The 19,236-nt window shown below is 38.6% G+C and overlaps 1 protein-coding gene across 33 annotated transcripts in view; it reads left to right on the forward strand.

The window, feature by feature from the left end:
• STAU2 (staufen double-stranded RNA binding protein 2) overlaps positions 1 to 19,236 on the forward strand; it is a 316,054-nt gene that overhangs the window by 212,594 nt on the left and 84,224 nt on the right. The window contains exon 16 of one of the 33 annotated variants that reach the window (XM_021089199.1): positions 1,435 to 1,617. The exons of the other annotated variants lie outside the window; for them this stretch is intronic. Coding sequence (XP_020944858.1) covers positions 1,435 to 1,602 — 168 coding nt within the window. The 3' untranslated portion in view covers positions 1,603 to 1,617. Of the gene's footprint in view, positions 1 to 1,434; positions 1,618 to 19,236 lie in introns of those variants that run through there. 33 annotated transcript variants of the gene reach the window in all.

Genomic DNA, 19,236 nt, shown 5'->3' on the forward strand with positions numbered 1-19,236 from the left:
AAGTTCCCAGGCTAGGAGTTGAATCGGAACTGCAGCTGCCAGCCTGTGCCAGAGCCACAGCAGTGCCAGATCTGAGCCATGTCTGCAACCTACACCACAGCTCATGGAAATGCTGGATCCTTAACCCACTAAGTGAAACCAAGAAGTGAATTCAAATCCTCATGGATCCCAGTTGGGTTCATACAGCTGAGCCACCACGGGAACTCCCTCCATTTTTAATTCAGTACTCTAACTTCAAATTATTTTAAGTAGGAATTTAATATTCCTACTATTCTCTAGGTCTGGATATTTAATGTTGATATGAAGATCGTTGGGGAAATAGCCTAAAAACCTTTCTGTTAAGAGTTCATACTAATGAGTCATAACCAGATTACATTATTGAACCAATAAATACCATATGTATATAATTGGCTAAATGGGTGTGAAAGTTATAGTGGAAAACTGTTGGCTATATAGACTTTTTTAAAGTGACGATCAATAGAATATAGTTCCCTAGGCCACAGACTTGAGAGCATTATTGCGCACTAGAGGTCACTTTATAACCTAAAGAGTATTACCTTTCTCGTAAGCTCACATTATGGTGTTGTGTATGATTTATTATGCTATTTAAAACTGAAAAACAGTAACCTTCTCTCTCTCAGCAGTACACCTTCAATAAAGTCATGCCTCTCCCCATTTCCAAAAGTCCTTTTTAAACAAACTAGTTAGCGGTAACTTTTCAGAATTTTCACTTTTTTTTTGCTTTTTAGAACCGCACATGCAACATATGGAAGTTCCGGGGCTAAGGGTCGAATTGGAGCTGCATCTGCAACCTACGCTGGATCCTTAACCCATTGAGTGGGGCCAGGGATCAAACCCACATCCTCATTGATACTTGCCGGGTTTGTTACCGCTGAGCTGCAGCAGGAACTCCCCAGAATTTTCCATTTTATTCTTTCATTGCTTCTGGTTATCTGACCTGGTCTCTTTGTTTCTAAGTCGGCCTTTTCAGATCACATATATTTTTAAATACTCTTTTTTTGCATCCTCTGATAGGAGGAATATGAAGACATTTTTTTAAACCCCCAAATATTGAATATTTGTGAAGTTAAAGAATAAGGGCCAACACAGTGATTGTACAATGTCTCTGTCGGAATTCCCGTTGTGCAGCGGAAACAAATCAGACTAGTATCCATGAGGATATGGATTCTATTCCTGGCCTTGCTCAGTGGGTTAGGGATCCAGCATTGCCGTGAACTGTGGTGTAGGTCACAGACTCGGCTGGGATCTGGTGTCGCTATGGCTGTGGTATAGGCTGGCAGCTCTAGCTCCAATTTGACCCCTAGCTTGGCAACCTCTATATGCCATGGATATGGTCCTAAAAAGTAAAAAAAAAAAAAAAAAAAAAAAAATTTAAAAATTTTAAAGATTAAGTGTCTCTGTTTCCTTTCATAGATCAGTGATGTGCTACCAGCAAACCTGGTACCTTTTGGTAAGAAGTATCATTACTTGACCAAGATCCACACTTACATTTCTCTCTCTAAAAGACTGATATGCTGGCGAGTTCCCATCGTGGCGCAGCGGAAACGAATCCGACTAGGAAGCATGAGGTTGCGGGTTTGATCGCTGGACTCGCCCAGTGGGTTAAGGATCCAGTGTTGCTGTGAGCTGTGGTGTAGATCACAGATGCGGCTCGGATCTGGTATTGCTGTGGCTGTGGTGTAGGCCTGTGGCTACAGCTCCGATTAGACCACTAGCCTGGGAACCTCCATATGCAGCAGGTGTGGCCCAAAAAAAGACAAAAGACAAAAAAAAAAAAAAAAAAAAAAAAAAGACTGATATGCTGACAGGCTTTTTAACCTCATATGCAGAGAATGGTTGTGCTTTTACAGAGGTTCTTGCCATAGCAGTAAGCACAGAGTAAGAAAATCTCTAGCTCAGGGACAGATCCACTTGCTGTAAGTCTCCTTGTTGCTGATACATTTCTGCTTCCTAGACAGCTCTTTACTCTGATCTTTACCTAGCATTTCCTTACTGTCTGTTTGACTAAATGCAGCTTACCTTGAACTCTGACTCCTGGGTACTTACCTAGGGTCTGCCCTGTTTGTCTTGTCCTCTTAATACTTTTGTTCTCTTTGATTTGGACTGCCTCACTGACCCTTGACATTGGCTTCTGACCTTTTTCTATCCTTGTCTGCACCTTGCATTTCCGAGACTCATTGTTCTCATATTGCTCTCCCAATCTGAAATTGACAGAGTCCGTTTTATAGATATATTCTGCCATCGTAAAATTCCAAATAGTCATTTCCTTGTTGACAGAACTGATATTCAGTCTGTGCCTCCTGATATGGTTATACAAATTGTTAAAATGCTTGGAGTTCCTGTTGTGGCACAGTGGACACGAATCCAACTAGGAACCATGAGGTTGCAGGTTCGATCCCTGGCCTCTCTCAGTGGGTTAAGGATCCAGCGTTGCTGTGAGCTGTGGTGTAGGTTGCAGATGCGGCTCGGATCTGGTGTTGCTGTGGCTGTGGTGTAGGCTGGCAGCCATAGCTCTGATTCGATCCCTAGCCTGGGTACCTCCACATGCTGCTAGTACGGCCCTAAAGAGAAAAAAGAAAAAAAATGCTTAAACACTTTCATTCCACTTGGCAGGTAGTTTTGGCCCCATTTTTCATCCCCTGTCCTCATGGCTTCATGCCCAAGACCTCTGAGATCTCCTCCCCACAACCTAGGAACTGATGGATCTTTTCTTGGGCCAGTAGGATTTTGAGGATGCTGTTTCGTTGTTTGATTCATTTGTTTGGTGTCCGTACCAGACTAATTACTAAATATTTTTATTTCGTCTCTGCTTTCAGAGGTATATGTAAGAGTTAAGTTCTTCAAGGGGTCAGGGAAGTGGGGGAGACATCCTAAAGTGGTCATTTTTCTTAAAAGATTTTTGAAGATGTCCATAGGAAATCAAGAAGCACTTTAGATTATTCACTTAGCAGTCATGTACTGAGCACCAGCTGATCTCCACCACTGTACTGAATGCTAAAGAAGTGTTTCCTATTTTGTAAACAAGGAAAGCCTTCAAATTGAGTGTAATTAAAAGTTAGATACAAGGTATATGGGAACTGTCTGTACTTTTGGCTCAATTTTATTGTGAATCTAAAACTGCTTTAAAAAATAAAGAATTTAAAAGGAAAAAAAAAGTTGGAGAAGCAACAAAACCTGTACACAAACAATTGAGGACTGTTTCCAAAGCAACATGATTTGATGTCAGAAATGTTTTAAAAATCCACATATGCATATATGAATTTTGAAATCAACTATGGAATAAATATAAAAATGGTCAAGAGCAGAAGAATTTACTCTGGATTAAAATAAGCTTTTCTTAGGAGTCGATGGACTATAAATTGAAAGACAAATTACAAGGGCTTTCCATAGAGGGGAAACAACATAAGAAAAAAATAGAAACATGGAAGTTGGCAAGAGATATGTGGGGGAAGAAAAATTCAACTTGGTGAGAGCTCCAGGAATAAATGTTGTTGCATAAGATCAAGACAGTTAAGTACATTCTTGACAGCTAGATTGAACAGTATGAATTTTATGTTCTTTGCAGCAAAGAACCATGCTTCAGTCAGGAGCAAATGATATGATAATACTAGATCAGTCTAGTAGCCAAATGCAGAACTGACTGTGATGAAGGCTCCTGTCATTGTAATTGGGGAGTGAGTGGGTGCTGGTTACCTTGATGGATATGACTCTAAAAATGGCAAGGAAAGCAGCATCGCATAGAAAGAATCAGCAGACCTTGGTGACCAGCTGAGTATGTTGAAAAGAAACAACAATTAAAAATAGCTTTAAAGGCAGACCACCAAAATGACAGAGTAAGAGCTGGGCAAATCTTCCTTCCAGAAGGCAACAATAAAACTGGAAGAATTATTTAAAAAAAAAAAAGTCAATTTTAGGACTCTAGAAATGGATTGAAGGCATTCGCCAAACTGAAAGATGTTTGTTCATGGAAAAAAAACTGAACTCCAGGTAAAAAAGGTGGAATTCTGTGGTATTCTTGCCTGGAGCTAATCTCATGCCCCACTCCAGGCTCAGTCAGCATATTACTTATGACATGGCAAGGAAAGCCATGGAAACCAGCAGTTTCACTGGAGGAGTGGCTCTCCTTGATTTGAAGTGGAATGTGAAAATGCCCAGTAGCATTGTGAACAACAGGGGACATCTTATTGGCAAACAAAGGCTATAGATTGGAGTCAACATTGGACCAAGAGATTAGCCAGAAATTTATCAAGAAGACTCAGAAAATGATACAATGATAAAGGGCCTCAGTAAACCCAGCACAGCTGACCAAAAGGCTTCATACATCTGCAAGAGAGACCAGAGAGGGCTCAAGCTATCTATGCATCGTTGGTTGACTATAAAATTCTGCATATATGCAGAGGAAATGCAAGAAGGCCTGGCAGAAAGCAAAAGCCAAGGTACACTTGAGAGCTGCCTGAATGTTGAATATGTTCCCTGACCCAAACATGCATTCACTGGCAGAGAGTAGAAGCTTTATTGACTAAGGGTGTTTGAGCATAACCACTGTCCAATCATTGACTGCCCACCAAGCTGTAAAGACACAAATGTGACCCCCCTCTTTATTTTATTAAAAATAAAAAGGAAAAGAATTTTTTTCTCTTTTTAGGGCTGCACCCGTGGCATATGGAGTTGCCCAGGCTAGGGGTTGAATCCAAGTTGCCGCTGCTGGCCAACGCCACAGCCACTGCAACTCCGGATCTGAGTCATGTCTGCAACCTACACCACAGGTTGCAACAACGCTGGATCCTTAATCCACTGAGTGAGGCCAGGGATTGAACCCATGTCCTCATGGATGCTAGTCAGGTTCTTAACCCACTGAGCCACAACGGGACCTCTGGAAAATAATTTTTTAAAAAACGAAAGGGAGATCCTGCTGTTTAACACAGGGAACCATATCTAGTCACTTGTGATGGAACATGATAGAGGATAATGTGAGAAAAAGAATATATATATATATATAGGTATGACTTGGTCACTTTGCTGTACAGTAGAAATTGACAGAACACTATAAATCAACTATAATGGAAAAAATAAAAATAATTTTAAAAAAGCAATTAAGAGTGATGCCATTTGGAAAACTTTAATGTGTTGTTTTATTAATAATCTTTGTCTAAATCGCATTACTCTGCTTGTCATTTGTCTTTGGACATAAATTCCTTGTTGTAATCTCACACACACACACACACACACACACACACAAAACAGAAGAGACAAGCACCCATATGCCCTGGGGGAAATGGATTCCACAAATTAAATAAGCAAAGCAAATTGATAAACAAGAAAACCACAGCAACAACAATCCTGGGGGAAAATATTAAAACCCAGAGTTACTACAATATAGTATCTAATTTCCAGTTTCCAACAAAAAATTATAAAATATACAAAGAAAGGAAAGAGCAACCAGTATTCTCTAGAAAAAAGCAGTGGGCCTAGATATTGAGCTCAGTAAAGACTTCAAAGCAGTTATAATAAATATGTTCAAGGAAGTAAAGGAAACGTTTAAAGAATGAAAGGAAAATATAGCGGCAATGACTCAACAAGTAGAAACTCTCAATAAAGAGATACAAAATTTTTAAGGCCAAATAGAAATTCTAGAGTTAAAAAGTACCAAGATGAACCATTCATAAAGGGATTGGATTCAACAATAGATTTGAGATGGCAGAAGAAAGAACTCGCCAGCTTCAAAACAGATCAAAAGAAATTATCTAGTCTGACTAACAGGGACAAAAGAATGAAAAAAAATTAAGAGCCTCATAAACTGTTGGACAAAATCAACATATAAAAAAGATCAAACACCATTATCAAGGTTGATTTAACATCTGAAAATCAATTGCTATTTATATCATATTAATAAAGGGGAAAAGCTACGCGATAATCTCTATAGAGCAGAAAAAAACACTGGACACCATCCAACACCCATTTCCGATGAAAAATAATGGAGTTCCTGTTGTGGCTCAGGGGGTTAAGGGCCCGATGATGCCTCTGTGAGGATACAGGTTCAATCCCTGGCCTTGCTCAGTGGGTTAAGGATCCAGCATTGCTGCCAGCTGTGATACAGGTTGCAGATGCAGCTCAGATCTGGGTTGCCATGGCTGTGGCATAGACCCCTGTTGCATCTCCAGTTCGACCCCTGGCCCAGGAACTTCCATATGCCACAGGCACAGCCATTAAAAAAACAAAACCTCTGAACAGTCTAGGAATGGCAGAGAACTTCCTTAACTTGGTAAAGGACATCTATGAAAAACCTACAGCTAATGTCGTCTTAATGGTGAAAGACTAAATACTTTCCCCTAAGTTGGGGATCTAAGCCTGCTTTCACCACTTCTACACTCCACAGTATACTAGAGATTGTACCCAGTGCAAAAAGCGGGGAGGAGAGAAGGAAAGAGAAAGAAAAAAAAACAAATGACCTGTGGCTTGAAAAGGAAAAAACAAAACTACATTTATTTGCAGATGACATGATTTTGTGTATAGAATATCCTAAGAAGAAAACCAAACAACCAAATGAACAAAAGCTTTATTGGGGCTTAAAAGCTAGTTCATGGAGTTCCCGTTATGGCACAGTGGTTAACGAATCCGACTAGGGAACCATGAAGTTTGGGGTTCTATCCCTGGCCTTGCTCAGTGGGTTAAGGATCCGGTGTTGCCGTGAGCTGTGGTGTAGGTCGCAGGTGCAGCTCGGATCTCATGTTGCTGTGGCTGTGGCTGTGGCTGGTGACTACAGCTCTGATTAGACCCCTAGCCTGGGAACCTACATATGCCACAGGAGCTGCCCTAGAAAAGGCAAACAAACAAACAAACAAAAAGCAAGTTCAGTAAAGTTAGAGGATATAAATCAATATTAACAAAAATCAATGGTACATCTATATTCTATATACAAGTAACCCAATAATAAAACTGACTGTGTCATTCACAGTAGTATCAAAAAGAATAAAATGCTTAGAAACCAATATAACCAAAGAAGTGTTAGGACTTGTACACCATAAAACATTGCTGAGGGAAATTAAAGATCTAAATATATGCGAGACATTCAATTTTTATGGATTAGAAGATGTTACTGTTGCGAGTTTTCCCCAGATTGACTTATAGATTTAATGCAATTGCTAACAAAATTCCAGCCGGCTTTTTTTGGGGGTAGAAATTGACAAGCTGATCCTAAAATTTATACAGAAGTGCAAAGAAGCCAGAATAACTAAAACACTTTTGAAAAGAAGGAACAAAATTGGGAGACTTAACACTACTCAGTTTCACATTTGACTATAAAGCTACATTATTCAAGTTAGTGGCATAGAATAGACATGTAGATTAATGGAATAGAATCAAATGGAATAGTCCAGAAATGATCCTTTATGTTCAATCAGTTTTCAACAAAGTGCCAAGGAAATTAAATGGATAGTCTTTTCAACAAGTGGTACTGGGAAAGTTAAATATTTGTATGGAAAAAAGAAGAATATAGACCCTTACCTCAGCCATATACAAAAATTAACTTAAAATGGAGAATAGACTTAAATGTAAAATCTAAAACTGTAAAACTTTTGAAAGAATTATAGGAGAAATTTTCATGAGCTTGGGTTAGGCCAAGACTTCTTAGATTCAACATCAGAAGTACAATCCATAAAAGAATAAATCGTTAAGTTTGACTTTATCATAACTTCAAAAGACATTAGTAAGAAAAAGACAAGCTACCAACTAGAAGAAAATATTAACAAGTCATATATTTGAAATATGACATATCTAGATTATACAAAGAGCTCTTGTCATGTGTTGTCAAGGCAACTCAATTAAAATGGATAAATGATATGTAAAGACAGTTTGTCAAAGAAAATACACAACTGGCTAATAAACACCTGAGAAGATACTCGATATCATTAGCTATCAGGGGCGTGTAAAGTCAGACCACAATGAGATACCACTTCATATCCACGAAGATGATTTTACTAAAAAAAATGCAGGTGGTAACAAATGTTGGCAAGGATATGGAGAACCTGAGACCTTCATAGATTGCTGATAGGAGTGGAAAACTGTCCAGCCACTTTGGAAGGTACTTTGGCAGTTTTTTAAAAAGTTAAACAAATTGACTATGCAATCCAGCAATTCCAGCCCTATATCTACCCAAGAAAAATTAACAGATGTTTACACAAAGATGTGTATGTGAATCTTCATACCAGCAGTATTCAGAATGGCAAAAAACCTAGGAACAACCTGAATGCCCGCTGACTGGTAGAGAAACGAAGTGTGACAGGCCATATAATGGAATACTACTTAGCGATAAAGAAGTATGAACTGTTACGCACTGTAACAAAGACAGACCTCAAAAACATGCTATGTGAAAGACCCCAGACACAAGAGAGGACATGTTATATGATTCCATTTATATGAAATTTCCCGAAAAGGCAGATAATCTATAGAGACAGAAATCAGATTATCGGTTGCCTTGGGCTGGGAATGGGAGCAGGGCCTGACTGTAAATGGGCACAGGGAAATTGTTGGTAGTAATAGAAATGTTCTAAGACTAGATTGTGATGTTTCTGTACCTTTCTAAAATTGTGGAAACTTGGGAGTTCCCGTCGTGGCGCAGTGGTTAACGATCCGACTAGGAGCCATGAGGTTGCGGGTTTGGTCCCTGGCCTTGCTCAGTGGGTTAAAGGATCCAGCGTTGCCGTGACCTGTGGTGTAGGTTGCAGACGTGGTTCGGATCCCGAGTTGCTGTGGCTCTGGCGTACGTAGGCTGGCGGCTACCGCTCCAATTCGACCCCTAGTCTGGGAACCTCCATATGCCACCGGAGCAGCCCTACAAATGGCAAAAAGACAAAAAAAAAAAAAAAAAAAAAAAATTATGGAAACTACTTCACACTAGCTGAAATTTGTGGTATATAAAGTGTACCTCAGTAAGGGTATTTTTTTAAAAAAAGGAGTTCCTGTAGTAGCTCAGTGGATTAAGAACCTGACAGTATCAATGAGGATGCAGGTTTGATCTCTGGCCTCGCTCAGAGGGTTAAGGATCCAGTGTTAAGCCGTGAGCTGCAGTGTAGTTCGCAGATGTGGCTCAGAGTTGGTGTGGCTGTGGCTGTGGTGTAGGCTGGCAGGTGCAGTTCCGATTCAATCCCTAGCCTGTGAACTTCCATATCCCGTGGGTGCAGCCATAAAAAACTTCATGAACATGGAAATTTGGGTAAGCCATAGTGTACTTGGGTCGGGAACCTCAAGAAACTCTCCAGCAGACTCTATGGGGATTGGTGGTGGGAGGGGAGGTTACTGTTTGGACAGAGGTAGAATGCAAACCTAGGTAACACCAGGCTCTTCCATGCCCAAGACCCCAATCTCCTGGTTCTTGGCCCTCTTAATCATTGCATGTGCTGAAGCCCGAGGACCTGAGCTATGATACTTTCTCCAAACTCACTAGTCTCTTATTTCCAATTTTCTTTGTTTTATGCTCTGCGACCTGCCTCAAATTTCCTATGTTCCTGACCTCAATTCCTGTTCATTATTTTTGCTCCACCTGAACCCTTGATCGTCATGTTTCCTCCCACCCAGCCCAGCAAGCTGATCCTGACTTCTGATTGTTCCCTTTGCTGAACTTGTTTCATTAATTTTTCCATACTTGAAGACAATTTTCTTCTTCTCTGCCGTTTTAAACCCCGGATTGCAGCGTAGCTCTAATTAAGCCTGCCACACGGACTCAGAAGGAAAGCCATTCTTTGATTCTTCTGCAGGATGATGACTTGGGTTCTTGACACATTAAATATTAGTTCCATGATCTTCAGTAGATGAAGAGTTGAGATTTGAACCGCAATGAGAAATGAGAGACGAAGGTATAGATTTGGTTCCCACAGAGGTATCAAAAACAGGAACGAGCCAAAATGTGGACCCTCTCCATTGTATGGGGATGGAGGATGATTGGAAACCAGGAAAAGGCCAGGTTTTGTTTTGTTTTGTTTTTAAGAGTTAATAAATTATGCATTTGTAGAAGGTTTTATTTTACCTTGAGAAAACTGTTTGGAAGAAAACCAATGGATAGGAAATAGACCAGTTTGGAGAAATAAGGTTATCCCCCAAACTATCTCAAATCCCCAGTATGAAGGAAAAGTGTGTTTGATCATATTCTGATAAGAAACTGCCCTTGGCTCTTAGATCTTAAGGGAAGAAAAAACACAAAACACAAACCTAACTATGAAACTGCCTCCCCCACTAGGTGGCAAAAGTAAGCTGCCGGAGAGAAAGAAAACAGCAAGGCTCTTCCACCCTGCTTTGTCCCTTCGTTCTAAGCGATGTGTCCTCAAAACCGTCATTTTGAAAAAATCAAACACCATGCATTTACGATACATAGTCTCTTAATCCTAAAGTTTCCCGGGAAGTAGAAGAAGGAAGGGCGGCAAACTCTTACAAGTGTTTTGGAGTCACAACCTAAAATGCTAAATTAGTTACGTAAAATACTAAAGCGAAAACTATTGTGGTCCTTCACAAGCTTGTCCCAAGAATTCTTGGGACATACTAACTGTTGAAGAGCCCTGAGCTAAATGATCCGTTCTACTTTCAGTAAGCGACTCTATCTGATGGTCATGCTAGGAAGCTCTCAGAAGTCCTTTTCCAACCAATATCTACCACTGCCGATGGCTTTCTTCTTGCGTGCATGTAAAAAGTTTCTGGAGGTCTTACGTGGGACTTGGAACATGCTGCAAAGTAGCCTGAGATAAAATAGCACCTTTAAGGGCTGCTATTCAAACAACTTCTGTGTTAGGGTTTACTTTTATTTGCAGTATTAGCATTGGTCTCGCTTGTCCTTCTCTTAGGTATTTTCTCTCTTTTCATGTCTGTTTTACTGTGTCCTTTCATCTCCAGGTTATCTTTAAAAAGGCGGCAGATTGTTGATTGCATTCTAACAGAAACTGACTCCCTCCCTAAAGTTTATAAGCCCAGGCCAGAGAGCCGTGGAGTTTTTCTGGAACTGTTGTTCTACAGAACCCCAAACAGTATAAAGTTGGGGGAACAGTTCTCAAATCTCAGTCAAGAGGCAAATTTTTAGTTTCTTCCCCTAAAGTACATGTTCAGATATTTAGCACTGCGTCACTTGTCACAATATTCTTAATTGATATTCTGATTTTTTTTTAAAAGCAGCTGGTCATTTATTCATCCATTTTAACACATATTTATTCAGTATCTCTATGTGCCAAAAAAAAAAAAAAAAAAAAACAGGAAGGAAGAAAAAGAAAAAGCACCGTTGCTTTTTCAGCTAGAGGCAAGGTGCTTGGGTGTTGTGTTGTTGTTTTAGATGAGTAACTTTCAAATTGTGATTCACCGTTTAGGTCAGTTCCATGAAAGGAGACTCTACTTTATGAAATCTTCCATTGCAGGCTTCTCAATTTATGTAGATGGCAGAACTCTGAACAGAGAATCGTGTATCATCGCAGGAAATGAGCCTCTCTATTACTTTAAGCCTCATTGATTTGCAGGTTTGAAAATTTGACCACGTCAATAGAGTAGGAAAGAATATATCCACCAAAAACTTCATTATAAAGCACTTCAGAGTACACACATTCATTTCCATTTTATGCCAAATGATCTGTTCCCTGCCCGCTTTGATAGGTAGTGTATCTTTTTCACAGCTACAAGGAAACCTATCATTCAGGGCCTATTGCTTAGTCCCTGGCATCAGTCCTGGGCTTCTACTGTCTCATTTTATGAATGAGGCTGATCTCTAGTCTCACCTTCAATTGAATTTATAATTGAGAGATTCATCATATCTATTGTTTGCTTTTGAGAGGAGATTACAGGCAGGGATGGTTTTTGCCCCGGGTTTCTACAGGGACTGCTCATATAAGAATACATCCAGAATAAAAGATTATGATTACATAAAAGTTAATTCATTCAGTAAACCTTTATTGAATGTCTGCCACATACAAGGCAGTGTGATGATATGTGTCTACAGGGGTGTATAAGAAATAGATGCTGCCCCCAAAGATTGATTACTGTGATTAGAAGAAATTCTGTAATGCAAATTCAAGATAAGTGGCCTATGAGGAGTATAAGTAACATGTTGAAGAAATTTTGCAGACAGAGATGAAAATTTTATGCAGAAGGTGGCCCTCTCTACAGGAGGAGGAGGATGAACCAGATTTCCCTTTGTAACAATAGAGAAAAAGGGCATTTAGTAAAAGTTCTGGCAGCTGGGCTAGCATGAGCCCAGGCACTGAGGGGCAGGGGAAGCTCATTTAATGGACAGAACCCCTTGGTTGAAGTGTAGTGGTGGTCTTCGGATTTTACCAGGAACAAGCGCTAGATGAAAGAGAGCAATCAGACTGCGAAGGGTCTTGGACACCAGGACAAAGAATCTGGATTTCATCCAGCAGGTCATGAGAAGCCATGAAAATCTGCAAGCATGCAAAGCAATCATGGCTAATGTACTGGCATAGGGCATATGCAACAATGAATATTGAGCGAGGAATAACTTAGCAAATTAGTTTAAGAAATATCTTTTTTCTAGTTCTAAAATTCTGTGGAATAAATAATATAGTACTGCCTTCTTGATAATATAATTTATTATGATATGGTTCAAATCATTTATGTTTTTCCTTTCGTTGAGAAGGTATCTCCTAAAATATTACCCAGTAAAGGCAAATCCTACTGGAACGTCATGTAACATCTGCCTCTCTATCATGAGCCATAAAAAAAGATGAGGTCATTAGATGTGGGTCTTTCAAATACCACTGAAGGAGCCCTAGGAATCATCTCCTGTGTGCTACTTTTGGACACCCCCTTCCCTTGCAGTGGCTGTAGAAATGGCAACTCCTTCTCTCTTGTCCCTTTGTGGAATAATAGGTACTTTCCCAGGATTAGCTGCTCTTGGAGAAGAAACAACAGATAGTCCTAATTGACACTTATATTTTGCCTGACGTTTGTGGGCCAGAAGACAAATTGCAAATGGCCTTGGTCAGCAAACAATCATCTTCTTAGACTGCTTTGGAAATACTTGTTGAATTTCGTATTTTTTTTTTTTCCTATTCAGCCTGGCATTGTGGATTCCATGATAGATAAGGGAGAAGAAAGGCAGAGAGAAGTTTAAAGTTCTTTTGCTGGAAGAATATGTTAAACATTATAGTAGAATATGCACAGGAAACTGACCTAAGACTTGACCGTCAGAAGTTTAGAACTGGGGACATGTTTTTACTTATTCTTGCTGAAGAAGATTAATAGAAAAGTGAAGTGCACTGCTAGACTTATTTCATAGATAAGGCATCTGGAGTGTGTGTATTTGGGGTGTATAACATAATAGCAACGAATGTAATAGATATTTAAAATTTTAAGACATGACATATAAATATATTGAATATAAAGCACCAGTCTAAAATAGGTCATACTTTGCCATTAATATCTGTTTTTTTTAGTTTAGAGATATAGTTCCATTTAAAAGCCTAAGGTTATTCCAGATTAATTTTTTAGACCTAAGTTTACTTAGTTCTCTTTTTCTTATTAACTAACATTTTAATGAGAGTTCAACACTTTTATTTAGTAAATATCCAACTGGGAAGGTTTCCGTAATTTTTTTTTAGTAGGAAAGTTTGCACAATAGAAGTGTTTTCTTATTACCAAATGAGTTGCTTTGAAGTATCTGGCCGATTACATCAGTCTCTTATTTGAATTGGTACTACAAGAAGACATCTATTGTACATCATTAGTGATGCATTAAATTGGTTATTTATGTTTTAAAATCTAAGCATGGTAGGATCTTTTGTGTTTGCCTTCGACAATTGCTGTTATAATAAAACATTTTGAAATGAGTAAAGTTGTCCTTTTGGTTTAGTTAATGCACCACTGGAGACCCTGAAGATTTTAGCCTTGAACCACCCATCGCCTAGTTTAATAGAATGTGCAGATTCCTTTATATTTAGGGGCAAAATTGTTACATGTTATTTGTCTGGTTACTTTACATCCACAGCTACAAAAATACTAAAAGAGACTTACCGATCACATCACAAGTCCCAAGTATCATCTTCTAAACATTGGAATGTAATAAAATTAAAGTATATTGCACTGTTCTGTCATATCCATATATTGTAACAGTGGCCTCTTCTTGTGGACAGTAAGTTACATATGTTATCTTATCATTGTATTATAACTAAACCATGTATTGAAAGTCTAGTTTTCAAGCTTCTCTTAAAAAATTTGTACAAATGGGGAGTTCTCTTCATGGCTCAGAAGTAATGAACCCGACTAGGATCCATGAGGATGCGGGTTCAATTCCTGGCCTTGCTCAGTAGGTTAAGGATCCAGCGTTGCTGTGAGCTGTGGTATAGGTTGTAGACGATGCTCGGATCCTGAGTTGCTGTGGTTGTGGTGGAGGCCGGCAGCTGTAGCTCCGATTTGACCCCTAGTCTGGGAACTTCCATATGCCGAAAGTGTGGCCTAAAAAGCTAAAAAAAGTTAATGCATTGCTGGAGAACCGCAGCCACAGCAATGTGGGATCCAGCCACATCTGCTACCTACACCACAGCTCATGGCAACACTGGATCTCTTGACGCACTGAGTAAGGCCAGGGATTTAACCCACATCCTCATGGATACTAGTCAGGTTCATTTCCACTGCACCACAACAGGAACTCCTAGATTGAGATTTGACAAAACAATAACGATTGGGCTGTATTTTGTCTTCACGATGTACTTATTCTTTTGGTATCCGTTAGAAGAAAAGAAAAGAGGAGTTCCGGTTGTAGCTCAGCAATAACAAACCCGACTAGTATCTATGAGGATGTGGGTTCGATCCCTGGCCTCGCTCAGTGGGCTAGAGATCCAGCATTGCCGTGAGCTGTAGTGTAGGTCACAGACATGGCTCAGATCCCATGTTGCTGTGACTGTGGTGTAGGCCGGCAGCTATTGCTCTGATTTGACCCCTAGCCTGGGAACCTCCATATGCCACCAGTGCGGCCCTAAAATGACAAAAAAAAAAAAAAAAAAAGAAGAAGAAGAAGAAGAAAAGAAAACTTGCCTGCACAGTACCTATATTTTGTGTGTGTGTTTTGTTATAGATAGAATGGATGCAGGCCACAGTGTTCACACACGTATATACTACACAGTCTATATGCTGTTTGGCCATTCATGCAACAAACATTGCACATCCCTGAAGTGCCAGACCGTACACTAGGCTTGGGCCACTCAATATCAAGAGTTGCCTGACTTTGCCTTTATTACTTTCTTCACTGGCCTCTGACGTGTAAAAGATAATTGCGTGGAGGAATTAATTATAGGTGACTGCAGCATAGCAAGAATGCTTAGCTTTTTCCTGCAGAAATGAGACAATATGAGGTGTCAGACCGGCTCTGCTAAATGCTGTTTAAATACTATAAATCATGTAGAAAGTTGATTTCAAATGACATGATTTTAATTCACGGGCAAATTTACAAACACAAAATATGTTGTGTTATTGAGGGATCAATATGTTGCTATATTTCCACCTATAAATATGAATTAAAATCATTAGCTTTCACTAGATGTAATGTTGAAATACATTTTAGAGATTTGCAAAAAATTTTGCCAAATCATGTGGGATGTTTTATTAGCAACTTTTTTAAAAACGGAAGAATTCTGTTATATAATGGTTTATAATGATACAAAAACACGTGTGTTATAATTGTTCCATTATAAATTTGAGGGGGAATAAGAAGGTTCAAAAGATTTTAGTAATGTCAGAGAGTACATACACCTTTATAATTTTTATAAGGTTTGGTATAACAAACTCATAAGCCAATTGAGATGATGTCCAGTTGTACCTGGAGAGTGATAACTTGTAGGGGTTTGTTGCAGGTGTAATTGATAACTGAAAAGTTGCCCTGTGATGAAAGTAGGTTCTGTTCCACCCTTTCAATTACTAAATGACTAACGATACTACATAGCAAATGGTTTAAACATTTTGCTCAATGATTATTAAGAAAATGTTATTGAATATTATTACTTGTTTTAATGAACACGGCCTTTCCCAGTAATAAGCTCCCAAGAACGGATAATACTACCTACTGTTGAACATTGATTTGCTTGTGCTGTGGTTCACGAATATAAAACCCTGATAACTTTCGCTGTTTAGACTAAATGAAACAAAGCAGAAATTAAATAGGCTTTATCACTATAGTAGTCATTTCGGATGTTTATTCATTTGAAAAACAGTCTTAGGATTTTTATGATTACATAAAGATCTAAGCTTCAGATTAAGGCCAAATGGGCATCAGATAATATGCAGTGGGGACTTGGCAATTATTAATAGACTTAAGCCAATTTAATAGGTTAAGTGATCCACTCTCTGTGGGGTTGAGTCCTGAAGATAATTGCCAGATCTTTACTTCTTAAGGTTAGGAAAAAGCATCCAGAGTTTAAAAATGCCAGATAAGATAGGAAATTAATGAACCTTTCCTGATGAAAGTAGATATTCCATGGAAGCATTTAATCTATGGTTTTCATACACTGGTGCTAAATTTTATACTAATTCTGTTGTTCATATATTAATGTTGACAACAAAGTAGATTTTTAAAATGGAAAGATCTGTTAGCTACAGTCAAAAGAGCTCGGCTGTCCAATATGTTAACCATTAGCGACATGTGGCTGTTGAACATCGAAGTGGGATTGGTCCACAGTGGGATGTGTGCTGTAAGTATAAAGGACTCACAGGAGTGCAAAGATGGAGTAAAAAAATCAGTGTATAAGAACTCATTGACAACTTTTTTATCGACTGAATGTTGAAATGCTAACATTTTGAATGTATCAGGTTAAATAAAATATATTACTCAAATTCATTTCATCTTTTTACTTTTTGAGTGTGGCTATAAAAATTCTATCTGTAGCCCACCTTGTATTTCTATTGGACTGTGTTGGTCTAGATAAACTCTTTTATTTTAAAGATGAGGAAATTGAGACCCAAAGAAAGTGTAGGGACTTAACCCAAACATGCACCGCTTATAAATGACAGAGCTGAAACTCAAACCGAGGCTTTCTGATACCTGACCCAGTTCCTTCTTTTCTGACACTTCCTTCAGATATGGCAGTTAAAACAAACACACGCACACACACACTCCGGAGTGTATACATCGCAGTAAGTATTGGCTCCCCCCAAGTGGTCATCTTCGCATCTTGGGAGGCAGTGTATGTTTATTTTAGGGATACATTTAAGTTTCCACTTTCCAAAAATGTCCTCAGTATTTTCCAAACATTCTTTTGGTAGCAACTTTATCACTTTTTGTGGTGGCTTTGATTTTTAGAAATAACTGTAAATTATTTGGAGATGTTGGCTAAGTAATATTATTGTGTCTGAAAGTGTGATTGTAAAAGAAGGCAGCTTCGTGTGTGTGTGTGTGTGTGTGTGTGTGTGTGTGTGTGTAAGAGAGTGAGAACATACACTTGAGGCTGACACTCTTGTAAAAGACAGTTCCAAGATGGAATTCTTTAGCTATATCACTTGCTGTTTCTCTAAATGAATATTAATTAGACAGTGCTCATTTGTATACATAATTTCTGAGATATTTTAATCATTGTTATTTTATAGTCACATTTTTCATTGAATAAACCCTAAAATTAGTGTTAACTATATGCATGTATATGATATACATTGAGCTTTTTGAGTTATTCCTACTAGTAGTTTATGATTTATTTTAAGGGCCCCTGTCTTTAAATGTGGGTAAATTAAGTAATGAAAAAAGTGTAACTTTTTATTGGCATTTTGTCTGATAACTGGAGGACTCTATAATATTATGTTAAATAGGGAAGCCATCAAGTAAGTAATGAAATCATTTGGCAAAGTAACTGATGTGTGCTTTTAAAAATAACTTGTTAAAAAATGTAAATGCTTAAGATAAACTTCTTTTTAACATTTTAATTATTTCTTATACTCATTAACCAGTTTTTTTTTTAAAAAATACACCCTCAATTCCAATAAATGGCAGAGAACTTTTACTTTATTGCTGTATGATGCTAAGTATTTGTATAACTGAGAGCAAAAAAGTATATTATATCGCCCAACAAAATGAAGAAATCCTTCTGAGACCCATTATATGGTTTTAATAGTATGAAGTACCAAACTCAATATAATCTCTGTAAATTATTGAATATCATAAACATATTCCACCATAGTTCATTAAATTTTATGTACAGTTCTATATTTAGTGCTTAGAATACCTAAAGAGACCAGTCCATTTCTAATTTGAACAGATCAGTTTCTTTGCATGGTATTTGGGATTAGAGCCAACCATCCCAAAATGTGATATAAAGTAGATCTATTATTTCAATTGCAAATAAAAAAATCATACCCAACAAATAAGAGTAAAACTTCTTTTATCAATAACATTAATTTAGAAATGGGCATACAGTTTAGGTTTTTATTCTAAATATATGATAAAGGAACTCTGAGATTATGATAAAATGTTCTTACTACACATGACCCTAGGGGTTCTGCAGGATTTTTTTTTTTTTTTGTCTTTTTGCCTTTTCTGGGGCTGCTCCTGTGGCATATGGAGGTTCCCAGGCTAGGTTCTCTGGCTCCTATGCCAGAGCCACAGCAACGCGGGATCCGAGCAGTGTCTGCAACCTACACCACAGCTCACGGCAACACCGGATCCTTAACCCACTGAGCAAGGCCAGGGATCGAACCCGCAAACCTCATGTTTCTTGGCCGGATTCGTTAACCACTGAGCCATGACGGGAACTCCCAGGATCTTATGATTAGTTTGTCTCTATCTTGTTGATGACACATAATTGGAAGAATGTTGTTTTTCCTACTGCATGCGTTTAAATCAGTAATCCATAAAATTGAAGATGTTATCTGTTAACAAAATTTTCCATTAAATTTTAACTATTTCTTAATACATTTTATATTTCTAATTGTAGTGAAAGTAGCTTACAGTTTATTGTTAAAAGTCTTTGCTCTGAGCCAGGTCATGGACTTTTAATAGAAGGTGGTACAACTACTTCTGCATTTTAATATTGCTCAAAAATGTGACAGGGCCTTCCCTTCATGGCTCAGTGGTTAGCGATCCCGACGAGGATCCATGAGGATGCGGGTTCAATCCCTGGCCTCGCTCAGTGGGTTGAGAATCTGGCATTGCCTTGAGCTGCGGTGTAGGATCCAGCATTGCTGTGGCCGTGCGGTAGACTGGCAGCTATAGCTCCAATTTGACGTCTAGCCTGGGAACTTCCATGTGCTGTG

Source organism: Sus scrofa, chromosome 4 (genome assembly GCF_000003025.6).
Source record: "Sus scrofa isolate TJ Tabasco breed Duroc chromosome 4, Sscrofa11.1, whole genome shotgun sequence".
Taxonomy (NCBI): domain Eukaryota; kingdom Metazoa; phylum Chordata; class Mammalia; order Artiodactyla; family Suidae; genus Sus; species Sus scrofa.